Source organism: Cervus canadensis, chromosome 2 (genome assembly GCF_019320065.1).
Source record: "Cervus canadensis isolate Bull #8, Minnesota chromosome 2, ASM1932006v1, whole genome shotgun sequence".
NCBI classification, from domain to species: Eukaryota; Metazoa; Chordata; class Mammalia; order Artiodactyla; family Cervidae; genus Cervus; species Cervus canadensis.
The window spans coordinates 25,229,685-25,254,968 of record NC_057387.1 but is presented as its reverse complement, the minus strand read 5'-3'; the positions used below and the strand labels follow the sequence as shown (position 1 = coordinate 25,254,968).

At 41.3% G+C, this 25,284-nt stretch overlaps 1 protein-coding gene across 2 annotated transcripts in view; it reads left to right on the top strand.

The window, feature by feature from the left end:
- Nucleotides 1-9,847: 9,847 nt before the first annotated feature.
- The window catches only part of TTF2 (transcription termination factor 2), a 49,133-nt gene continuing 33,696 nt past the window's right edge, over nucleotides 9,848-25,284 (top strand). For both annotated transcript variants that reach the window (XM_043459738.1, XM_043459743.1), the window contains exons 1-5: nucleotides 9,848-9,959; nucleotides 10,038-10,140; nucleotides 12,050-12,136; nucleotides 22,872-22,938; nucleotides 24,242-25,243. In XM_043459738.1, coding sequence (XP_043315673.1) covers nucleotides 9,932-9,959; nucleotides 10,038-10,140; nucleotides 12,050-12,136; nucleotides 22,872-22,938; nucleotides 24,242-25,243 — 1,287 coding nt within the window. In that variant the 5' untranslated portion in view covers nucleotides 9,848-9,931. The remainder of the gene's footprint in view (nucleotides 9,960-10,037; nucleotides 10,141-12,049; nucleotides 12,137-22,871; nucleotides 22,939-24,241; nucleotides 25,244-25,284) is intronic.

Here is a 25,284-nt window from a genome sequence, read left to right as displayed (position 1 = left end):
CAGGATCGAATAGCTAGATTGAGAACTAAGCAAATTTAAGAGGGGCTGTGGTGAGGCGTGGAGATGTGGTTCTCACAGTCACTTTACCCAACAGTATCATAACACTGCAGGCTGTATAGTAAAAGGGGGAGAAAGAGAAAAAAGCTACCAATAATCCTTCCACCTTCAATTGGCATCATTATTAATTTTGTGTATTTCTTTGTTATTTTTCCTTTGTGTCTGCTTTTAAGATCTTTATTGGATTTTTTCTAAGTCATAAGAGCAATACATATGAGCTGTATAAAATGAAAACTGCACCCAATCCAATCTCTCAGAGGTATGTAAATGGAATATAGTCCTAAAAGTGAACAGTTTGTTAAAAGAAGTTAAAAGAAGATATGATACACACACACACACACACACAAATAGAACACTACTCAGCCATAAAAAAAGAATGAAATTTTGCCATTTGCAGCAACCTGGATGCACTTGGATGGTATTATGCTAAGCAAAGTAAGTCAGAGAAAAACATTGTAGGTATTGAAGAAGGAATGCATAGGGCCTGGACTCCATCTCAGGCCTGTCCATGCTGATCATGCTCGGCCACCTCTCCAGTGGACTCTGAACTCTGTGTTCAGTGTCTATGGAAACGACAACAGAAGGATAAGACCCCCTCCAGACAGGGGAATCTTGAAGATCAGATCCAGGTTACTCATCGCCTAAGAGAACACATACACTAATCACCCCTTCCTCCAGACAGGCCATAAATTCTTCTGTACCTGTCAGAGTGTAACCTCGTGCTTATTGATTATTGGCTAATCGTTTAACTGTCTGAGCACATGGCATATGAGTGATGGGGTTATTGGAATTGTATTTACCCTTCCTTAATTTATGTAACTCTCAAGGAATTTGGGGTGGTGGGTTTGGACATGTACACATGGGGTATAAAAGATTTTCACAAATGCTGGACAGGGTCCTTGGCAAAGAGAAGACTCTGCCTTGGGCCCGCCGGTGTAATAAACTGCACTCCACTATCTGCATCGTCCTTCTGAGTGAGTTTGTTTCCCAGAACGCACGGCTACAACAGTATCACTTATATGTGGAATCTAAAAAATACAACAAACTAGTGAACATAACAAAAAAGAAGCAGACTCACAGATATAGAGAACAAACTAGTGGTTACCAGTGAAAAGATGGAAGAGGTAAGGGGCAACACAGGGGTAGGAGAGTAAGAGGTACAAACTATTAGATATAAAATAAGCTACAAGGCAGACTTCCCTGGTGGTTCAGTGGCTAAGACTCTGAGCTCCCAATATAGGGAGCCTGAGTTTGAACCCTGGTCCAGGAACTAGATCCCACATGCCACAACTAAGAGTTTGCATGCTGCAAATAAGACCCAACCTGGCACAGGCAAATAAATAAACTAATTATACAAATATTTTTAAAAAGCTACAAGAATATATTGTACAACACGGGGAATATAACCAACATTTTATAATTACTATAGAGTATAATCTTTTAAAATTGTGAATCATTATATTGTACACTTGTAATTTATATGACATTATACATCAACTATACTTCAATTATAAAAAGTTAATAGCTTGTTGTTAAAATATTTTTCACAGGGGACTTCCCTGGTGGTCCAGTGATTAAGACTCTGCACTTCCACTGCAGGGGGCATGGGTTCCATCACTAGTCAGGGAACTAAGATCTCAAATGCCATGTGGTGGCACAGCCAAAATATATATATATATATTTCTTTTTTTTCCCCCACAGAACTATATTACAGTATATATTCAGTTTTCTTACTTAACATTATACAAACATTAACATTATGCATTAATATTTCTTTGGTCTCCTTGAGTTAATAAAAATTAATGCCAGCAAATTTGGAAAATTCAGCAATGGCCGCAGGACTGGAAAAGGTCAGTTTTCATTCCAATCCCAAAGAAGGACAATGCCAAAGAATGTACTGACTACTGCATAATTGCATTCATTTCACATGCTAGCAAAGTCATGCTCAAAACCCTTCAAGTTAGGCTTCAACAGGACATGAAGTAAGAAAATCCAGATGCACAAGCTGGATTTAGAAAATGCTGGGAGCCAGAGATCAAATTGCCAACATCTGTTGGATCACAGAAAAAGCAAGGAGATTTCAGAAAAACATCTACTTCTGCTTCACTGACTGTGCTAAAGCCTTTGACTGTGTGGATCACAACAAACTGTGGAAAATTCTTCAAGAGGTGTGAACACCAGACCACATTACCTGCCTCCTGAGAAACCTGTATGCAGGTCAAGAAGCAACACACAGAACCAGACATGGAAAAATGGACTGGTTCCAAATTGGGAATGGAGTACGTCAAGGCTGTATGTTGTCACCCTGCTTATTTAACTTATGTGCAGGGTACATCTTGTGAAATGCCAGGCTGGATGAAGCTCAAGCTGGACTCAAGATTGCTGGGAGAAATATCAAGAATGTCAGATATGCAGATGACACCACTCTAATAGCAGAAAGTGAAGAGGAACTAAAGAGCCTCCTGATAAAGGGGAAAGGAGAGAGTGAAAAAGCTAGCTTAAAACTCAACATTCAAAAAAAAAACAAACAAACAAACTCAACATTCAAAAAGCTAAGATCATGGCATCTGGTCCATCACTTCATGGCAGTAGATGGGGAAAAATGGAAACAGTGACAGACTTTATTTTCTTGGGCTCCAAAATCATTGCAGATGGTGACTGCAGCCATGAAATTAGAAGATATTTGTCCCTTGGAAGAAAAGCTATGACAAACCTAAACAACATATTAAAAAGCAGAAACATCACTTTGCCAACAAAGGTCCGTTTAGTCAAAGCTATGGTTTTTCCAGTAGTCATGTATGGATGTGAGAGTTGGACCAAAAAGAAAGCTGAGTGCTGAAGAATTGATGCTTTTGAATTGTGGTGTTGGAGAAGACTCTTGAGACTTCCTTGGACTGCAAGGAGATCAAACCATTAATCTTAAAGGAAGTCAGTCCTGAATACTCATTGGAAGGACTGATGCTGGAGCTGAAGCTCCAATACTTTGGCCACCCGATGCGAAGAGCTGGCTCATTGGACAAGACACTGATGCTGGGAAAAATTGAAGGCAGGAGGAGAAGGGAACGATAGAGGATGAGATGGCTGGATGGCATCAAGGATTCAGTGGACATGAGTTTGAGCAAGCTCGGGGAGATGGTGAAGGACAGGAAAGCCTGGCGTGCTGTATGTAGTCCATGGGGTCGCAAAGAATCAGACATGACTGAGCAACTGAACAACAGCAAATGTCATTTTTGCTTTTTGGTTTGTTTCATACAAACCTTTAAAGGAAAAAGCCTTTCAAGACCATCATAAAAGAGGAAGATGATGGCTAATAAGCATGTGAAAAGGAGCTCAACCTCAGTAGTCATTAGGAAATGTACAATAAGGCCAACATAAGATACCCCTTCACAGATGCTAGAATGACTATAATAAAAAAGAAAGACAATAATAAGTGTTGGTAAGGATGTGGAGAACTTGGAACCTTTATACGTTGCTCCTGGGATTATAAAATGGTACTACCACTGGGAAAACAGCTTGGTCATTTCTTAAAAAGTTATACATAAACTTACCACCTGACCAGCAATTCCTCTCATAGGTATCTACAGAAGAGGAATGAGAACAAATGCCCACCTAAAGACTTGTAAATGTTCATAACAACATTATTCCTAATAAACCTAAAGGGAAAACAATGCAAGTATCTATCAACTGGTGATGAAAATAATGGAATATTATTCAGTCATAAAGAGTGAAACACTGACGTGCATTAGAACATGGGTGAACCTCCAAAACCTTGTGCTAAATGAAAGAAAACAGAGGCAACAGACTACACACCGTAAACTCTACCTATAAGAGATGTTCCCAGAAGGCGTATTTATAAACACAGAGAGCAGGTCAGTGGGGGCCGTGGTGCTGGGAGTCTTAGAGCAGGCGGGTAGCCAGGTATGAGCAGAGAAATGCGGGAAGGGGCCGGGTGGCAGCTTGTAAACAGCAGGGGTCCAGGGGCAGACAAAGAAAAGCAGAATCCTCCAGACTGACAGGAAATACACAGGATGTTGGATGATAAGTGTCATGGAAGCACGCAAAGAAAGGTGAGGGAAGGTGGCAATCTCCTGCATAGGAATGTGACCTGTGGCTCAATATGATCTCATTACAATAAAATTAGCCTTGCAGATAAGTGCCCATCATGCACTGACCAGGTGATGCTTCTTCTTTTTTAAATTTTATGTATTTATATAATTTTGGCTGTGCTGGGTCTCTGTTGACGTGCAGGGGCTACCCTCTAGTTGTGGCAGGCTTCTCACTGTGGCGGCTTCTCTTGCTATGCTCTAGGGTGCGTGGGCTTCAGTAATTGTGGTGCGTGGCTTGTGGCATGTGCAATCGTCCCAGACCAGAGATCTAACCCATGTATTCTTCACCACTGAGCCACCAAGGAAGCCCAACACTCCTATAAAGACAAAAATCTCTCCTCCCTTTGGGAAGATGGAATTGGGATGAAAATCAGGGAAGACGACAGTGTGATCCCCGAACTCCTCCTTCTCCAGTGAAATATCCCGTCCCTTCATTTGTATGCCCCTCAAAACTGGCTTGTCACAGAAACCCAGGACAGCAGCTCCTCACCTGTCTGCCTGCTTTCCGTCTGAGAGCACATTCTGGCTTAAATAAATTCTCACTTTACAGTCTTAATCTCCCTGCTACATCTCTGAATTCTTTCTCAAGATGAAGCAGAAACCTTCAATTCACTGAGAACACGGGTGTTGTGTCCGTTGACTATACACAGGTTTGAGGGAAGTTTTGGGGATGATGGACATGTGCTAAAACTAGATTGTGGTGATTGTTGCACAACTTTATAAATTTACTTTTAAAAGTACTGAATAGTATACTTAATGAAAAACAAAAATAGATGAAGGGGTGCCAGGTTTGAACCATTTTGGGGATAATAATTTAACACAGGTGACATTTGGAACCTAATAGAAAATACTGGCACAACAAAAGAATTTATAAAATCTCTTCCCTTTTCCAAATAACCAAATTTGTCCTTACTATATTCTCATCTTGACTATGCCTTTATCCATGGTAAAGTTTAAAACGGTCATATATTTGAAAGGCACGAAATAAAATGAAACTGAATTACCACTGCTTATCACTAAAGAGCATGAAAACAGAAGTGGGCCTTGTGTTTGGTTTTTATGTTAATATGCTGCTACCTAGTGATCATTTACAAAACAGCAGGACTTGATTTGTTTTGTTTCCTTGGGTTTGTTGAGCTGCATCTGTATAACACAAATATTTGAATGCTTGGCTATGTATAGGTTAAATGTCTGAATGAATCACTGAATAATTTATGCTTCCTAAAAATACTGTGGTGGCAAGAACTGGGATAGGAGTCCCTCTAAAGTGACTTCCAGTTCCTGATCTGTCTGATGTCAGCTTTGTGACTCTGAGCCAGGACAAGATTAATCTTTTGGTTCCAAAGTTCAAGTAGTGGGGCTCTGTAAGAAAGTGGCTAGTAGCTCTCTAAACTTTGGTGTTCCATTCTTTAAAATGGGGATAAAGGAATACCTGCCCCCAGGGTAGCTGTGTGACTTAAAACCACTTATAAGTGCTGTCTGTAAAAGCACTTATCTCAGGGCTTTCCTGGTGGTTCAATGGTTAAGAATTCATCTTGCAATGCAGGGGACACAGGTTCTGCCCTTGCTCTCAGAAGGTCCCTCGTGCAACTAAACCCACGTGTCACAGCTACTGAGCCTATTTATGCTTTAGAGCTCAGGAACCACAGCTACTGAGCCTGTGCTCCATAACGAGAAGCCACTGCCAAGGGAAGCCTGCGCACTGCAACTCAAGAGCAACCCCTGATCGCTGCAACTAGAAAAAGCCCACATGCAGCAACAAAGACCAGCACAGCCAAAAATAAGTAAATTTTTTTTTTTTTTTAAAAGCACTTAGCTCAAAATACACTGCAGGAGTAGGCTACAGTGATGCTTCCCAATAGTAAATATGCCTCGTAGGGACAAAACATCCTTTACCTACTCTTTAAAATTAGTTATCCCTCCCACCCCACTCCAAAGCAATGAGCAAAAACCCAGAGGGATATAAAATTGAAATAAACTTAGATTATCTGCTAATTGGAGAGGCATATTTGGACAACTTAACGTTTAAAACAGTGAAAAGGAAAAAAAGAGGAATGAGTTGTTCTATTCTTTCCTGACAACAAAGAAGATGGAGAGAACAGTGAGCAGGCCTGGTCATTCCAAGTTTTTACTTTAACCACTCCTAATTATTGTCTATAACTTCAGTTTGCTTTTCTGCCCTCTAGCGCTGCATGGGCTACATTCTGCACCTACTTCTTTTAACTCTATGCTAATTACATCCTATATCTGGTGCTCCCCTTTACAGCACTCTCTTGGAGACCATCCCTTGTAGTTTTTCTCTTTTTGCATTATATCAATAGAAAGAAGGCCACAGTACAATACACAGAAGACAATGGACCCAATTACCGGGCTACCTGACGCCAGCCTGTGGCCATTTTTTTGAAACAATGCAAGAGGAAAAATAAAAGATCCTTACAGCTTTGAACAGCTTTGTTCATCACCAACCTCTGATTGCGGTATAATCCCCCAGATTCCTCATGGAGGGGGCGCTTGAGTCTCCTTTGTCTCCCCTCCACATGCTGAGGATTAAAGCCACCTTTCTATTTCCTCCAAAGTCTCTCTCCATACTTTTTATTTGGCTTTGGTGGCCAGAGAAAGCCAAGATTTTGGGAGGCATCAGTTGCATAGAACGTGAATTTTACAAATAACTTAAAACTTAGAATTGCTGATTATTTCCATCACTCACTCAATGGACATGAGTTAGAGCAAATTCCAGGTGATAGTGAAGGACAGGGAAGTCTGGCGTGCTGCAGTTCATGGGGTCACAAAGAGTCGTACATGACTTAGTGACTGAAAAACCAGAGAGTGACAAGAAAGTCAAGGGGTGACTTCCAGCTGATACCCTCACCGCCAGTATTTTATAGATGCCTTTCAAGTTTAATGGGACTTCCCTGGTGGCTAAGACAGTAAAGCGTCTGCCTGCAATGCGGGAGACCCGGGGTTCAATCCCTGGGTCGGGAAGATCTCCTGGAGAAGGGAATGGCAACCCACTCCAGTATTCTTGCCTGGAAAATCCCACGGACAGTGGAACCTGGTAGGCTACAGTCCATGGGGTTGCAAAGAGTCAGACATGACTGAGCAACTTCACTTTTCATGGTTAATATATGCCACCCAGCACAATGCTGACCAGGTAATATACAACTGCTTTATTTCCCAAGAATTAAAATGTGTGTTTGTACCACTCTGGATTTTATTCCACAGGTCAGAGAACCAGTCTGCTTAAGGATTAATATCATCTAAAACTAAAGAGTCCTTAGGATGCTGAAACATTTTGGTGATCGAGCCGAGATTTTATTTTCCTTGCAGATGTTTTGGTATTGCCTATACACTGTTTTTAACAGCTTTACTGAAGAATAGACACCATAGAATTCACTTATTTAAAGTGTATCCCTGAGTCTTAGGAAATGTATACAATTGTGCAGCTATTACCACAACCGAGTTTTAGAACAATTTAGAACATACTTCATATCTGGCCACCTCCATGCACAAAGAATTTATTGGCTCATTAACCTGTGGATTTAAACCACTGAGCTTTAGGACCTAGCCTAGGCGTTCATTTTGAATACATCAAGTTTTAAAGCAAAACAAACTCAAAGTCTCAACTTTACTAAAAATAAGGGTCCATAAACCACATTGTGTCCAAAGGGCTCTCCAAGAGTTTATAGGCTAGTTAAGGATATAAACAATATACACATACTAATGTATATATTTTGAAAAGTGCACATTGTATAATTCTCTGTGTTAGTCAGTGGTGTCCGACTGCACCCCCATGGACTGTGACCAAATTTATGGGAGAAATAATCCCCCATTCTGTGATTTGGCTGTGCATCCTTTTGTGGGGTTTGACCTGAGACACTAGCTTGAATACTTGACAGAGGAAGAAGTCCCTCCTCAATGGGACACTTAAGAGGCCCTGATTTTGTCTTGTTTGAAAAAGGCATTTTTAAAGAAATAATTAAATTATCATGTCCCTTGTCCTGCAAATCCAATATTCAAGCTCTAATTCTCCTAATATAGCATTTATTGAATACATGAATAGAACTTTCTCAATGCGAGAATTGCAATCTGGGTATAATGAAACTGTCACTATTGTTTCTTTACTCCTTTCCTATTTCTGCATTTATCTATAGGTGTTTCAGAAGGGATAATTATGTATAAACTTACTCTACTTTGCTTCCAGACACATCTTTAGTCCTAAGAGTTTACTGGGATCTCCACTTATCATGGCATTCAAATGCTATCACATTGTTATTTAAGTGTTCAGTATGTGCTAGATCAGTCTCCTCCAAATACTGAGCAAGTTCTTTGTGGTTAGAATAGTCGTCTTAAACTTTATATGTGAATAAATGGATTGTATATTTCCTAAGCACCTAGTTCACATTAGGTATACCAAAAGCTATTTATTAAGAACTTGTTTAATTCTTAATAAACAAGAATTGTTTGTTCTCAGGTTTGTCTCCCCTCCTCTGGCTCCCTATGACATTTACATTCACCACATAGCTCAGATTTCCTAGAATTTGCAGATTTTCCTGTCCTACTGTCTCTGTAAATACAGTTACACACGCCACACCATATGTCTGTACATATGGTCCTCAATAGTTGTAAGATTAAGCCGTCTCTCTTGCCATGTCTGATTGCTATTCCTCCCTTTTTGTTGACTAGGAGATCTGATTACGATTTCAAATAGTCCCTTCTTTTAATTACATCCTCGATTTTTAATATTACAAACGCATACTAATAGAAAAAGTCTGACAATACAAAATATACAGTATAAAACTCCCTTTCACCAAAGGCCATCTATTCCTCCTGTTGTTTCCACTTTGACATTTCTAACTCAGGTCTCCTACACTGAGTGCCTAGAGAACGTACAGCACACAGGAGGCAGTTTTCTGAGCACCGTCGGCCAACTGCCCACTCACTAATTCTCTGACCTGGGGGGGCTCACTCAAACTTTTGAGTCTCGGGGTCCTTAAAATGTTGCGCATCCCACCAGGTTGTCAAGACAGACGTGCATGGGTAAGGACTGTGTTATCGGGTTCTAGAGAAGTCTTTAGGCCCGCTCTACAACAGACTGGTCAGTTCACCGCTTAGCTATAAAGGACGCCCCAACGGCCCTCACTCGCACCCCGCTTCGCCTCCACATGCAAATCCAGTGCCTCTTCCTGAGGCGGCGGCTTCTCTGGGATTCCCCTCCCTAGAGATCGAGCGCGGAGGCGGAGCGCCCACCAGCGCTAGGCCCCGGCAGGCATCCAGAAGACCGCGAAGCTCTAGGCGCTCTCGGCCTCGGGGAGAAGAGAGTCTTTTTTGTAGAGCTCCTCTAAGCAGTCTGTAATGCCTGCTTCCTCTAGGGATGCCTCTAGGTCTTAAATGCGTGCAAGGTAGAGTCGACCAGTTCCTTCCTCGCAAAGCTTCCCTCCTCCGGAAAGCCCCGCCAGCCTCCAAAACTCATTCCAGCTTCAGCCTCGCCCCACGGCCCAAAGACCAGGTTTCCCCCCCGCTCCATTTTTTATTTCGGCGCGCTGCGAATCTCAGGGCGGCCGTGATTGGTTGGAGGTGAGCACATTTCCCGTCTGACTGGCTGATAGTCGTTAGGGTGGGTGGGGCTAAAACCGCGGCGGTGAATTATGGGGGATTAAGAGTGGAGGAGGTGGGTGACGATTGTTTCTTGAATGAGGAGGGCGGAGAAAAAGGCGGAAGCAGGCGTTGGGAGAGGCGGTGGCTTCTGAGAAGAGGAAAGCTGGAGCGAGATGGAAGTAGTTAGGTGTCCGGAGCATGGTAGGAGGTCAGGGCCCAAGGGTCCAAGGGGTCTGCCAGCCTAGCTTGGTGTAATCGTTGTCGACCTTCTCTCCTTAGGGACTTTATGTCTTCTGAAGACCGGCATCCGAGAGGGCCCGAATAAAGGAAAGAGCTTCTACGTGTGCCGGGCGGACACATGCAACTTTGTGCGGACCACCGAGTAGGTCTCCGAGCTAGGCACAATTCCCTGGGACTGCGCGTGGCCACTCAGGAGGAGTCGCCAGCTCCCCGCTGCCCAAAACGGCTAGGAGAGCTGGGACTCCTGGTCTTCAGAGCCAGGGCCCTTTAAGTAGTTGGTAATCCCCGGCATGTTAGGGACATGCTCCGCTATTGCTTGCTATGTCACCCATGGCTGTTCACTTTCCCTCTCTGGGCCGCCAAGGCGCTCGCTTATAATCTGGATTGGCTACATCTGGATCCTTCTGGGCTTTTTCAGTTCTGGGTTCACTGGCCTGGCCTTGACCGTCCCTTTTCCTGTTGGGACATTACTCCCATCCCGTTTATAATTGAGAACGTGCAGACATAGCAGAAAATAATTGGCTCCAGCTTTACACCTAGTCTTAGGCCGAATTGGTTTCCAAATGTTTGATGTTAAAACACCCTGGTAGTCAGATTAACGGGATCCTTTAAAAACAGGATTCTCTGCATTTAAGTAGTGAGTTTGATACTCGACAAAAACAAATTAGGGATTAAAGCTGAAAAGACATAAGTAATCTGATTCAGCAGTCTAGTTTTTACAAAATTAAAAACTGAGACCGAGAAATAATAAGCATCTTCTTTGAAGTGAGAAAATACTGTTCTCATAAGTATTGTTAATATTTCATAGTATCTGGTGTCCACAGTTTCTATGTGAAATTTTAGACTATCACAGAATTATGCATTTTTTCCTGCTTTCTACTGAACTTGGTTTAGGAAAGTCATTTTCTACATGTGTAAGACACTTTGGATATCAATAGAAAATAAAGTTGTTTTTTTTTTTCAACACATATATTAGCTTCTCATGTTTTTCCCACATGGTTTAGATGACTTGTGTTTTTGTTACACTTTGAAACTTAAGTGGAAGATTTTTACCTTTTTTCAGATTTAGAAAATAAATTTTTTAGAGGAAGTATTTTCTTAGCCTTCTAATAAGTTGTTTTTTCATTTGAAAGAAATTACTGGGATCCATTTAAATTAAATACAAAATGACTTTACTTAAATTAGTGTTAAATCTTGAGATAGAAGGGACCAAACAAATTTCTCAAGCTATAAACATCAGTGTGTCAGGGTTTACTGTTTAATTTCTCATATGTATATGGAGCTTCTTAGGTTCATTACCTAGCTCAAGTTTCATGAAAGCACATTCGGATTTGTAGAAATTAAATATTAGTGGCAGCATAAGATTTGGTTTTAAATGAAAAGGAAAATGCCCTTATGTAAAGTACCATTTATAAGAACATATTGCTATACAAACTAGTATAATAATATTTGACTCAAAAGATGGTTATTTGATAATTTGACCCATTTATAATATGTCTGGTAACCAGATTATAAGCAAAAAGAAGGAAAATGCCACAGGTCATATGAGAGTACTTTAGATTTTCACTCTCAAATATTATATATTAATTCTTTCCTACTAAGAAGTTGGAAGGGAGGAGTTAAACTTAGGCCAATCAAGCATGAAGTGAATTAGTAGAGTGTGTTGCCAGAGTCCTCATGTTGATAGTGACAGCTAACAGGTTATTAGAGGGAAAAGGATGATAGGAGAACCTGGGAAAAAGTCACAGCTTGGAGGAATCACAGTATAGTGGTACATAGCACAATATCATTTTAAACTTGAGTCCTCAGGAAAAAGATAGGTATGTTTATTGTCATGCTTTATTTGGGGGCATGAGAAAAGATGAAAAGATGGGCCCTTTCCCCAGAGGAATGCATATGGACAAGAAAGTGTGTGGGATTTACAAACCCAGTAGAGATTATACATGGGCCCTTATGTTTAAAACACATATTTTAGATTTCATTTTAGGATATTGACCTCTATTCTTTGCCTCCTAAAACACAAATTTCCTTTTTTTTTTCTTCCCTTCTAGCATTCCTGTTTCTCACTGTTTATTGCATGAGGACTTTGTGGTAGAGCTTCAGGGTCTGTCTCTATCACAGAGCAAGAAAGAATATAGGTAAGTGTCCAAAAGGAACAGCTAAGTGTATTTGTTTTTGTTTTTCTTTGTCTGGAAGGGTTATGGTCAGGTGTTTTCCTAGGATTGACTAGTCTTTAAAAGTCAGTAAGAAACAAATGGTGTTTCTGTATGTATTGAATATCTTCTGGACTGTCACTTCCTAACTTCTGAGCTACTTGTTGATGTGAGAAATCTGACCTCTGGTTAATTTCTGGATAAACTGCTTCACCTCCCTCCCTCTCCAGCTTTCAAGTAGCCAATAACGTCAGCTCACCAGCAGTCATTAATTTGCACTCGCTTGTCAACGTTCTCATTCTGGTAGTAGAATGAAAGTGAAAGTTATTTGCTCAGTCATGTCCAACTCTTTGCGACCCCATGGACTGTAGCCCACCAGGCTCCTCTGTCCATGGAATTTCCCAGGCAAGAATACTGGAGCGGGTTGCCATTTCCTTCTCCAGCAGATCTTCTCAACCCAGGGATCAAACCCACGTCGCTGGCATTGGCAAGCTGATTCTTTACCACTGAGCCACCAGGGAAACTCTGTTCAGTGGTCGTTTAGCATATATTTAAGCAGAGATTCAGAAGATAATACTGGCCAGAAAAGCAGGGGCCAGATGTAGTAGTCTTTATATGACATTTATATGTAATGGTCTTTATATGACAGTTTGAAATTTATATATTCTAGATTGATTCCTCCCCCCAAATATAGGCACTCAAGTACCATCTTCACAATTTTACATAACTGAAAACTGCCTGTACTATGATATTTCTTTACTGAGTTATGCATGCAGTAAGATGCACAGTTCTTAAGTGTTCAACTAGTTGACTTTTGTTTGTTTTCTGATTGAGTTTTAAGAAAGGTATACACCTATCCTTAAAACCAAGATTCCAGTCAAAATATAGAATATTTATTTCCATTACCCCATTAAGTGCCATTGGGTCCCATCTAGGTAATCCCTCCACCTATCGTAGTTAATCACTGTTTTGATTCATACTGCATGTATTCTTTTGTATCTGGCTTCTTTTATGTAACAGTGTCTGTAGAGATTCATCCATGTAGTTGTATCTGTCAGTAATTCATTCTTTATCATTGCCCAGAACACCATTTTGAATACCATTTATGAAAGCCATTTTGTTTCATGTCGTTTTTTGCTATTTCTGTATACCTTCTTTGATGAAGTCTCTGTTTAAAATTTTGCCCATTTTTTTAATTGAAATTTTTATCGAGATAATTATAGATTCACAGGCAGCTTAAGAAATAGTACAAGGAGATCCTCTGCAGACTTACACATTACCTAATGGCATGTATACATTATACGTTTAGTTCTATGCAACTTTATCATGTGTGCATGCATGCGTGCTTTGTTGCTCCATCGTTTCTGACACTTTGTGACCTCATGGACTGTAACCTGCCAAGTTCCTCTGTCTGTGGGGTTCTCCAGGCAAGAATACTGGAGTGGGTTGCCATTCACTTCTCCAGGGATCTTCACAATCCAGGGATTGAGCCTAGATCTCCTGCATTGCAGGCAGATTCTTTACCAACTGAGCCACCTTTTGTGTATTTACTACAACAGTCAAGATATTGAGCAGTTCCTTTACTGGAGAATCCTTGTTGCCCTGTTGTAACTATACCCACCTTCCTCTTATTTCCCTCTGTATACTCCTGGCAACCATGAACCTGATCTCTAGTTCTCAAATGCTGTCACTTCAAAATGTTACATACATGGAATCATACAGTGTAACTTTGGGGGTTTTTTCTATCTTCAAAATTGTGTTGTCTTTTGTTACTGAGTTGGAAGAATTCCTAATGTATTCTCTGCACAGGTCCTTTGGCAGATATATATATTGTGTATTTTTTCCCTGAGTCTGTGGCTTTCGTTTTCTTGACTGTCTTTTGAAGAGTAGAAACTTTTCATTTTATGAAATCCAATCTATCATTTTTTTATGATTTGTGCTCTTTGTCTTCTGTGAGGAATCTTTGCCTACCTCAAGATCATAAAGTTTTCTAGTGGTTTCTTTTAGAAGTTTTATAGTTGTTTTCTTTATTTTTTTTTTAATGATTTTTTGTTTAGTCTACGCCTCTTGTTGTTGTTCAGTTGCTCAGGCTTGTCCAATTCTGCAAGCCCATGGACTGCAGCACCCCAGGCTTTTCTGTCTTTCCTATCTCTCTGTGCCCTACCTCAAATTAATTTGACATACCTTATGAGATAGAAGTTCATTTATTTTTTCATGTAGTATTGAATGAATGCTATTCAATTGTTTCAGCACCATTTTTTGAATGTTTCCCGTGGAAACACTTGGCACCTTTGTGAAAAATTGGTTGACCACCATGTGTGGATCTGTTTCTGGACTTGCTAGTCTCTTCCATTGATCTTTTTGTCTATCCTGACATGATCAAATAAGATCCTGTGAGTCTTCCCACTTCCCTCTTCAAGATTTGCTATTCTGGGTCCTTTACATTTCCATATAAAATGTAGAGTCACCTTTTACAGTTTCCTCAGAAAACTCAGTTGGGATTCTATTGAATCTGTATAGATCAGTGTAGGGAGAACTGTATTAATCTTGATCTTCCAGTCCATGAGCATGGTATATTTACTTATGACATTTAAAATTTCTTTTAGCATTGTCGAATAGTTGATTATAGAGTGCTATATACCCTTTTGGTTAAATTTAGTCCTCAGTGTTTACGTTTCTTGACACTCTAATGAATGGAATTTTTAACAATCATTTATTTACTTATTTTTGGCTGTGCTGGGTCTTTGTTGCTTTGCACAGGCTTTCTCTAGTTTTGGTGATCGAGGGCCACTCTTGGTTGCAGCGTGGGGGCTTCTCATTGCTGTGGCTTCACTTGTTGCGGAGCACAGGCTCTATGCTCTCAGGCTTCAGTAGTTGCAGCTTGTGGGCTCTCGAGCACCGGCCCAGTAGTTGTGGCTCACCAGCTTAGTTGCACATGTGCGATCCTGGACCAGGGATCCAAGCTGTGTCCCCTGCATTGGCAGGCAGATTCTTACCCACTGTGCCACCAGAGAAGTCTTTAAAAGTGGAATTTTTAAAAATTTCACTTTTCTATTGTTTCCTGCTAGTATAGCGGGGTCAGTAAGCCTTTAGTGCCTGAAGTTAGAACAATCTCCTTTACATACTACTGGGGGCCCTGGATCATACAGAAATACTGTTCTATGTGGTAGGAAGATGCTGAAGAATTTTTTATTCAATTTGCATCAAAAGAAGAACTATGGAAGTTAGATTAGGAGGTGATGGCAGGGGAGGCAAGGAGCCCACTGAACTATGTGGGGCTCTAGAATGCCTACTACCTGGCACGTTCATGACCTCTTCATTGAATCTACTGTGACAGGTTTCAATATCCCTGTTTTATAGACAGATGAGGAAACATTTAGAGAGGTTAGAAAAGGAATTTGAGGTCCAAGCATTATAGTGTGGCCTGGCTGGCATGGGAGCCTTGTTGTTGTTGTTATTTAGGTGCTAAGTTGTGTCTGATTCTTTTGTGACCCCATGGAATGTAGCCCACCAGGCTTCCCTGTCTATGAGGATTCCCAGGCGAGAACACTGGAGTGGGTTTCTAGTTCCTTCTCCAGGGGACCTTCCCAACCCAGGGATTGAACCTATGTCTCCTGCATTGACAGGCAGATTCTTTGCCACTGAGCCACCAGGGAAGCCCCTGGGATTTGAGCCTAGATCTAACCAGCTCCAGGCACACCCACTTTCTCTAAGTGAAAGGTGAATTTAGACTGAAGCCCTGGCGGTAGAGTTGGGTGTGCTTAGACTGGTGGATCAGACGGTAAAGAATCTGCCTGCAGTGCAGGAGTCCTGGGTTTGATCCCTGGATTAGGAAGATCTGGAGAAGGGAATGGCTACCCACTCCAGTATTCTTGCCTGGAGAATTCCATGGTCAGAGGAGTCTGGCAGGCTACAGTCCATGGGGTGGCGAAGAGTCAGACAGGACTCAGTGACTAACACACACACACAGACTGGAGAGCACTTGCTGAAAGAGAATTGATACAACGTGTTTCCTGGTGGTTAAGCATCTTCTCTTCCTCCATTTACTCAGCTGGGATAGCAGTCATGGTAGCACTGGATTCCCCGGGCTGCGAGGGTCAGTGCAGTCGTGTGTGTGATCACTTCCTTTGGTGTTTAGCACGTGGTCAGTGCTCAGGAAATGGTTTCCTGGGTGGGTGAGTTTACCATTAAGCAAAACAAGGAAGGAAAGTTGACATCAGTAGAGGATCACTAACACATACAGCTTTGGACTCATTGTGTCTTATGTACACGTGAAGCAGGCTGGACAAGTGAATGGGCAGCTCCAAAGAGGTCTAGGCTGAGGACAGAATCTTGAGAACTTGTCTCTGTTACTCTTCACATGAGGTGGAGGAGGCTGAGGTGCTCATTATTTTAAAAATAGAAAAAGAATGCTTGAATGTATTTCTTTTAGCTCAAGTCTAGAACACTTATTAAGAGGTACTTACTAGAGCTTTGAAAAGATTGTTTTAGCACGAATAAAATACAGTTCTACAGCACACAACAAATTAACAACAAAGCAAAAAAAAAAAAAAAAAGAAACCCAGCAAAAAATCCAAGTATACCCTGATAGGTGGTATAGGCTGAAAATTTAAAAAAGAAATAGGTAATGTATCTATGGATGATGACTTCCTTAGTAGACAGTAAAGCATTTAGCCAGAATCCCTGCAGTCTGGAGAAAGACATCATGTAGCACAAGCTTTTCTTCCCCCAAATTGGGTTTTCTTTTCAAGAACTTAAAGGACTTTGTATCCTTGAATTAGTACTGTTATGTTTAATGCTTAACCTAGCTAGGAGACACTAGGAGACCGAAGTAACACTGAGGTGCCCATTTTTCTTACCTTGGCACGAAGCTGCTTTTTTGTGTAGTTCTCTAACTAAACACCAGATGGTGCCACTCACCAGCATTTGACTGGCCCTTCAGCCATGACCCTGTTGTTGGGCATTAAGGAAAACTATGATTGTTGCTCAGTAAAACCAGAGAGAAGAACTCCTGCCTTGACGTGAACGATGTGGTACTTGTTGATATACGGATATTGGATATGGTTGTCAAGCTCCTGAGTTCCTCTTCTCTCCTCTCTTCCCTTTCTCTCTCTCTTTTAGCTTTTATTCTCAAGGATCAAAATAGATGGTAATTTTCTTTGTCTGTAGATTGGTAAAACAGGTTTTAGTTCTTTAAATAACTGGTTGTACTGGGATGTTCAAAATACTTTTATGTTTTTACTTTTTTTTAAAGAGGGTTTTTTTTTTATTTGGCTTCCATGGGTCTTCATTGCTGTGCGCGGGCTTTCTCTAGTTGTGGAGAGCAGGGGCTGCTCTTCGTTGCAGTGTGCGGGCTTCTCATTGCGGTGACTTCTCATGTTGTAGAGCAAAGGCTCTTGGCCTGCGGGCTTCAGTAGTTGTAGCAAATAGGCTCAGGAGTTGTGCCTCACCTGCTTGGTTGCACGAAGGCATGTGGAATTTTCCCAGACCAGGGATCAAACCCATGTCCCCTGCATTGGTAGGCAGATTCCTATCCACTGTACCACCAGACAGGTCCCCCCAAATGCTTCATTTTTAATAGCACACGAATCTGCGCACATCTAGGACACCCCTTTTGTGGTAGGTTGATTACTGGGTAAAATTGGCATGCAGAGTATCTAACCCAATGATGATTACCTAGGCTGATGACAGAGAGGCACTGGGACATGAGCCAGACCCATGCAGAAGGACCTCGGGCTCCAGCCACCCATAAAGAATCCCACTCAACAAAGCCAGTGCTTTAACTAGGTACTGTGGAGTATCATGCACTGTGCTGTACCACAGAAGTGATCCTTGTATGGAAACGGCTCACTCAGTCAGTGGTGTCCGACTGTTTGCGGCCCCAGGGACTGCAGCCCCCCACATTCTCTGTCCGTGGGATTTTCCAGGCAGGAGTACTGGAGTGGGTTGCCCTTTCCTTCTCCAGGGGATCTTCCTGACCCAGGGATTGAACCAGCATCTCTTGCATCTCCTGTCTTGGCAGGCCCACTGGGACACCTGGGAAGCCCATGGAGAGGATATTAGCCTTTTATAATGTGTACAGCAATTCCTTTCCCCAGGTTGCCTTTTTTCTTGTAATTTTGCCTATGGTATTTTTACTATATGGACATTTAATACTTCTGTGTAGTCAAATTACTAAATCCTTTATCTCTCAGCTGCAGGATTTTGTCATTCCCTTTTTACTTTAGAATTGCCAAAATATTCATCTCTGTTTTTTTCCCTAGAACATTTATAGTTTTATTCTATACATTTTTGTTCCATCTTGAATTTTTGTGTAAAAGGTGAGATAGAAATCCAGCTTTATGTTTTTCCACTGCTGCATGTGGAGAAATGAACCCGTATTTCTAAGGGCCCTAAGACACGATTGGGATAAGAGTTAGACACAGGAAGGTTGGTGAGCAGTCTGATCTGCTGGTTAGAGTGCTAAATTGTATGTGTTCAAATGCCAGATGTTTCTCTGGCTGTAAAACCAACAGTAGGAGATTAAGGCTGGTGAAGGTTACTGAGAAAGTGGAGGAATTGAGACTTGAACTTGGCCTTGAATGATCCCTAGCTGATTTTTTCATTTTTCTTGTTCATAACCTATGCCTTGGAAAATAATTAATGAATATACTGTAGAAATTACGCTCTTTTTCATAGTGAACTCATTGTTTGCTTTCTCTATGACAATGTATTTCCACCGCTTTCTCTATTGATTTACAATTTAATAAACATAACAAACTTTTATCCTAAAAACAGAGAAGCTCATCTAGATTGTTTTTAATAAAAACATAAGCAGAAACATTTTTTTGCAGTGTGCCTAGCACATAGCTGATGCTCAGTGTGTGTTGTTTACTTCCCTCTTTCTCCAAATCTTGCCCTTCTCCTGAAAGTCTATGAAGTTTGGGCTTTAAAATACATGCTACTTATAAAACATTCTTTCAGTTAAGGTTTCAGGTACTTGATACACTTTCAACAGCAAGAATTTGTTCTTGACTTGTTTTCATAAGTAGTAGTACTCCCTAATAGTAGCCTTTCTTTGAGTTTTTTGCAATCAAGGCATTTCAGAAATTTTCAGAACTATATGTTCAGAACTAAATTTTCTTATTGCAGTAAGAAAAAATTAGAGACCAACACATGTTTTTTATGGTGAACTTGAATGAGAAAATTATGAGTTTGTGTGATAGGAGCTGGTCCTTTCTTCTTTTTTAAAAATAATTTTATTTATTTATTTTTTTTGGTTGCATTGGATCCTGTGTTGTCTGCATGGGCTTTCTCTAGTTGTGGAGAGTGGGGGCTACTCTCTGGAGGCAGTGTGTGGGCTTCTCATTGTGGGGTCTTCCTTTGTTGTGGAGCACAGACTCTATGCACGGGTTTTAGTAGTTTCGGCATGCAGGCTCAGTAGTTGTGGCGCATGGGCCTAATTGCTCCGTGGCACGTGGAACCTTCCCGGACCAGGGATCAAACCCATGTGCCCACATTGGCAGGTGGATTCCTATCATCTGTACCACTAGGAAAGTCCATGTCTTCTTTTTCACTCTTATGGAATACTTGTCCATTTGGAGCTTGTTATCTTTGCTTTTACATCCAAGTGAAGTGGTGGCATCGAGGGGTTGTGATCTGCTCAGGATTCATTTTGAGTCAGGACTCAGACTGTTGTGATTTGTGTTGTATTTGTTGTTTAGTCGCTAGGTTGTATTTGATTCTGCAACCCCAATTCTGCTACAAAATGGATTGTAGCCCCTCAGGCTCCTCTGTCCCTAGGATTTCTCAGGCAAGAATACTGGAGTGAGATGCCATTTCCTTCTCCAGGGAATCTTCCCAATGCAGGGATCGAACCCACGTCTCCTGCATTGGCAATCGGATTCTTTGCCGCTGAGCCACCAGTAAAGCCCTTGTATTATGTATCACAGTACTAATTTAAGAAGTTAGAAAAAGGACAAGAAATTAAACAGAAAGAAAACAGAAAGAAGGAATTAATGCAGATAAAATTGAACTTAAGGAGGTAGAAAGGAAAAAAGTGAGCTAATAAATAAAATCTAGAAGCTAATTGATGAAGAAAAACAGAGAAGGCTCTAATATACAGCATGAAATATAGAGAGTTGCCCAATGGATACATTAAAACACATGTGAAATGACATATGCCAAAGGTTATTCATTGTGATATTGCTTTTAATAGTAAAGGATTGGAAATAACCAGAGGGGTCTGGTTAAATAAATAATGGAACATCCTTATAGTGGAAAACTGCTGCTGTGTAAAAACCTGTGCAATTGTAGAAAATACGTACACATAAGGAAGTCCTTTATGTATATGTTTTTATAGAAAAATCTCCAAGACATATTGTTCAGTTAAAAAAAAAAAAGCAAGCAAGGTATTTGGTAGTATGTATACTATGCTACTTGGGCTTCCCTGGTAGCTCAACTGGTAAAGAATCCGCTTGCAATGCAGGAGATTCCGGTTTGATTCCTGGGTCTGGAAGATCCCCTGGAGAAGGGATCGGCTACCCACTCCAGTATTCTTGGGCTCCCCTGGTGGCTCAGACAGTAAAGAATCCAGCCTCAATGTGGGAGACCTGGGTTCGATCCCCGAGTTGGGAAGATCCTCTGAAGGAGGGCATGGCAACCCACTCCAGTATTCTTGCCTGGAGGATCCCCAAGGACAGAGGAGCCTGGCGGACTACAGCCTATGGGGTTGCAAAGAGTTGGACACAGCTGAGCGACTGAGCACAGCACAGCATACTACGCTACCCACTTGAGTAGATAAGGAAGAAATAAAGAAAATACATTGACCTGAATATTCATTAAAGCCATCTCTGGAAAGGCAAACAAAAAACTAAGAGATATGGTTACTTGGGAGGGATGTGAACTGAACAAATGGAGAGGAGGTGCCTTTCACTGTCATTTTATACTTTTTGATTGAGCATTTTACCTATTTAAACAATTAAGTGGAATACATAATTTCAGAGGCTCTTATTTAACTGATTAAATGTTTTTGAGGAGTCATTTGGGGTAAGGAAGAATTCAGTTGGTTCTGTTTAATTCAACAATACTTAACTATTATGTACAAACAGCGAGGCTTAGGAATAAAGAGATATTTATCGCCTTCTAGTTGCTGACAGGCAGATATAAGCTTAATACAACTATATATGACAAAAATACAGAAGCAGTACAATGTGTGAATAGGGCAGAGAGTGTGCAAAGGCGGCATGTCTTGAACTGGGTATGGAGGGACCTGAAGGATTGACAGCTGGTGATGGGGTAATGGTGGGCAAATAGGGATAAGAGGACATTCTTTGGATGGAGAGTGGTACCCGTGCAAAGTCCAGTAGGATGGGGAGTGTGTGGCTTAGTTTGAGCACGGGACAGCATGGCCATTTTTGCATAGCTGGAATATAGGTAGTGTTTGTGTGAGCAGGGACTGCCTTGCCCTGGGATTTAGGCCTGTAGTCAGTCTTTTTTTTTTTTTTTTTTTTTAATGAAAGATTGGAAACATATACGAAAGTAGAAAGGATACTGCATGTGAGCTTCAACAGTCACACTCATGGCGAATCTTGTTGCATCTATATCCTTGCACCCTACCCACCAGCTCCTCCATGTTTGGAGACAGATCCCACATAATGTCGTTTCTTCTGTAAATATTTCAGTGTGTAGCTGTAAAAAATATGGACTTTTTTTTTTTTAACCAATTGGAGTACAGATTTCCAGAAGATTCATAAATATTATAAATAGTTTATTTTTGGTAGTTTTTGCTCATTTGCTTAAGTCAGGATTCTAATAAGGTCTACAGATTGCAGTTAATTGATATATTTTTTTAAGTCTCTTAAATAGGTCCCCCCAGTCTTTTTCTTCTGCCTTGTGATTTACTTGTTGAAGGAATCAAGTTGTTTGTCTTATAGCATTTCCCACTGTTAAGAGTTTGCAGGTTACATCCCCTGGTCTAGTTTTATGTGTTCATCTGTTTGCATTTCCTGTAAATTGCTAATTGGATCCAGGGGTTTGACCAGATTCAGATTCGTTTTTGTCTTAGTTTCCTTTTCTTGACCATGCCACTATAAGTTTTGTGGGGTCTTAGTTTCCAGACCAGGGATGGAGCCCAGGCCCCCTGCAGAGGAAGCACACAGTCTTAACCACTGGATGATGGGGGAAGTCTTTGCTTTGATTTGGCTTGGTTTTTTGTTTTTTGCTTTTTTCACTCTATAGGGAGCATTGTGGCTTCCCATTAGGGACACACCAGGCCCCCTGCAGAGGAAGCACACAGTCTAACCACTGGATGACTGGGGAAGTCTTTGCTTCGATTTGGCTTGGTTTTCTGTTTTTTTTTTTTTTGCTTTTTCACTCTACAGGAAACACTGAAGCTTCCCATTAGGGACACATCATGTCTGGTTACCTCCTTTTTTCTGATTTTAGCGGCCCCTGTGGATCGGTGTCCCCATGTCAATCATTCTGTAGAGTTAAATGAATAAATCTATGAGTACCCTCTGGTTACTATGACATCTGTATTCTTTCACTTCTCAGGTCTTGTAAATATCCTTTGAGGTAAAGAATTTTTAAATGTAGTACATGTAAGAGTAATTGGTTTCAAGTGACCTTTCAAAGCTGTTATCAAATAATTATAGAAGGGTTTCTTGAATTAAAAACAAGTTCATCTTTTATTCTAATGGATTTTCACAAACTTGATTATTTGTGTTTCATACTTTATCAGGTTGTTCTTCCGATGTGTTAAAAGTAAAGCAGAGGGGAAGCAGTGGTGTGGAAATATCCCATGGCAGGTAGGAGTTTCAGATCTGACTATGTAAAGATGTTTAACCTGTGGGATCACCTGAAAAGACCCTAAAGTCCATTATAAACTGATTGGTCTTCATTGTACTTTCTCTGAAAGACAGTTCTTTTCTTTCAGCAAGGTAGACCCTGTTGGGACTCTTAATTCAAAGAACTATTTGGATCTTTTTTTTTTTTTAACTTTTAATTTTATATTGGAGTGTGGCCAGTTAGCAAACAATGCTGTGATAGTTTCAGGTAAACAGCGAAGGGACTCAGTCACACATAAACATCTCTCCATTCTATAGTTAATAATAGTAGTGTTAGTCACTCAGTTGTGTCCGACTCTTTTTGACCCCATGGACTATAACCTGTCAGGCTCCTCGGTCTGTGGAATTTTCCAAGCAAGAATACTGGAGTGGGTAGCCATTCCCTTCTCCAGGGGATCTTCCCCACCCAGGGATTGAACCCAGGTCTCCTGCATCGCAGGCAGATTCTTTACCATCTAAACCACCAGGGAAGCCCATTCTATGGTTAGCATTCTCCTATTTAGGGAAAAAATTTAAATTTACTTGACTAACCTCAGGAATTTTTTTTTTTTTAATATTTATTTATTTGGCTACTCTTATTTTAGTTGTAGCATGCAGGATCTTTAGTTGTAACATGTGGGATCTAGTTCATTGACCAGGGATCTAACCCAGACCCCCTGCATTGGGAACATGAAGTCTTAGCCACCGGACCGCCAGGGAAGTCCCAGCATGTTTTTATAGACTGATATCTACTTGATGTTTGTATAAACTGAGTGTAATTCATAAGCTTCCAGAGTGTGAGAACTAGGAGAGACCCTGTAGATGTCTACTACATGAGGAACTAGACTGAGGGAGGTCTTGAGATTTGTAGATGGATAGCTTGGACGTAAGGTTCTAGATTTGCACTGTGAAACCATCCTAAAGCCAAAATCAGAGCTGTTTAGGTTTGGGGAAAAGTTCATCTTGAGAGAGTTGTTTTCATGAAAAATATACATTGTGGCTATTGCTATTATTAAAACAGTTTGACCTGGACACTGCTTTTCCTTGAGGCCTGTAGAAGCAGTGATCACAGACAGAGAAGGAACCAAGCGTTGAAAGTACTTTTAAGAAACAAATGCTTTGTGAGTTTGGCAGTCCTTTCTAGAGCAAGAAATGATCCCAGGAACGTTTAGAAAAACTGGGCTACTTTTACTGTGTTTCCATTTCCTCTGAAGAAAGGCATTCTAGGTGTGAAGGTTGCATTCATATTTTATGTTAAGATTAGATTATTTCTTTTGTCTTTTAGGATCCTAATTCTAAAGAACATTCTGGAACCAGTAAGTCTCAGCATGCCTCTGAGCCATCTCACTATCCTTCCAGCCAGCAGAGAAACCCGTTCAAGGTACTTGATAAGAATCAAGAACCATCCGTCTGGAAACAGTTCATCAAAGGTGAAGATGAGGAAAAGACAGCTGATAAGAAGCAAAGAGAAAAGGGAGACCCACTCCTGGATCAGAAGAAGGAACAGAAGCTGGAATCTAAGTGCTGGACGGAGAAAGAGCTCTCATCTGGCTTGGGAGTAAAGAAAAAAGAATCTGCAGTTCAAGACAAGCAGCAAAGGGAGAAGACAGAGTTTCAGTGCGAAGCAAAGGAGATAGAAGGGATGCACAAAAGAAACCTTTTTGAGATGAAATTCAAACAGGTCCATGGAAATGTGCTCAGAGAACCATCTGCATTTCAGGTGAAGTCAGATAGTGAGAGTCATTCTGTCCAAAAAGAGTCAGAACCTCTGACAGAAAAGGAAACTAAGCCTTTGCCTCGAATTGTTCACAGTCAACACTCAGTAAGCCAGCCCCTGAAAGGGAAGCACCTCAACAAGGAGCACCCCAAGAGCGGGGAGGCTGGAGAAACAAAGACAGGGAACGACCCAAGCACACAGACCCTCCAGAAGAGTCTGCCCCAGGGCCATTTTCAGGCTCAATCGGAGACCCGGGACATGCCTGCTCCAGAGGAACCCGCTGCTCAGCCTGCACCACTGGCTACAGGGCGTCCCGCAGGAGGGAGGCGAGACGCTGACACAAGCAGTGCTGACAGTGAGGAAGAGGACGTTGTTTTTGTTTCGTCTAAGCCAGGGAGCCCCTTACTCTTTGACTTGCCTCCAGACACACAGGAGAAGAAGAACCTTAAACTCCCTGGTCAGAGTGTGCAAAGAAATGTTTCTTCTGCCCCGAGTGTCTCCAAGAAGGGAGAACCTTCAGACGCAACAGCCCAACGTGTGTTCCTCACAACACAACTGAAACAAAAGAAGGTAGCTACTATCTGTATTGGTTTATAAGGTCGGAGCATTGC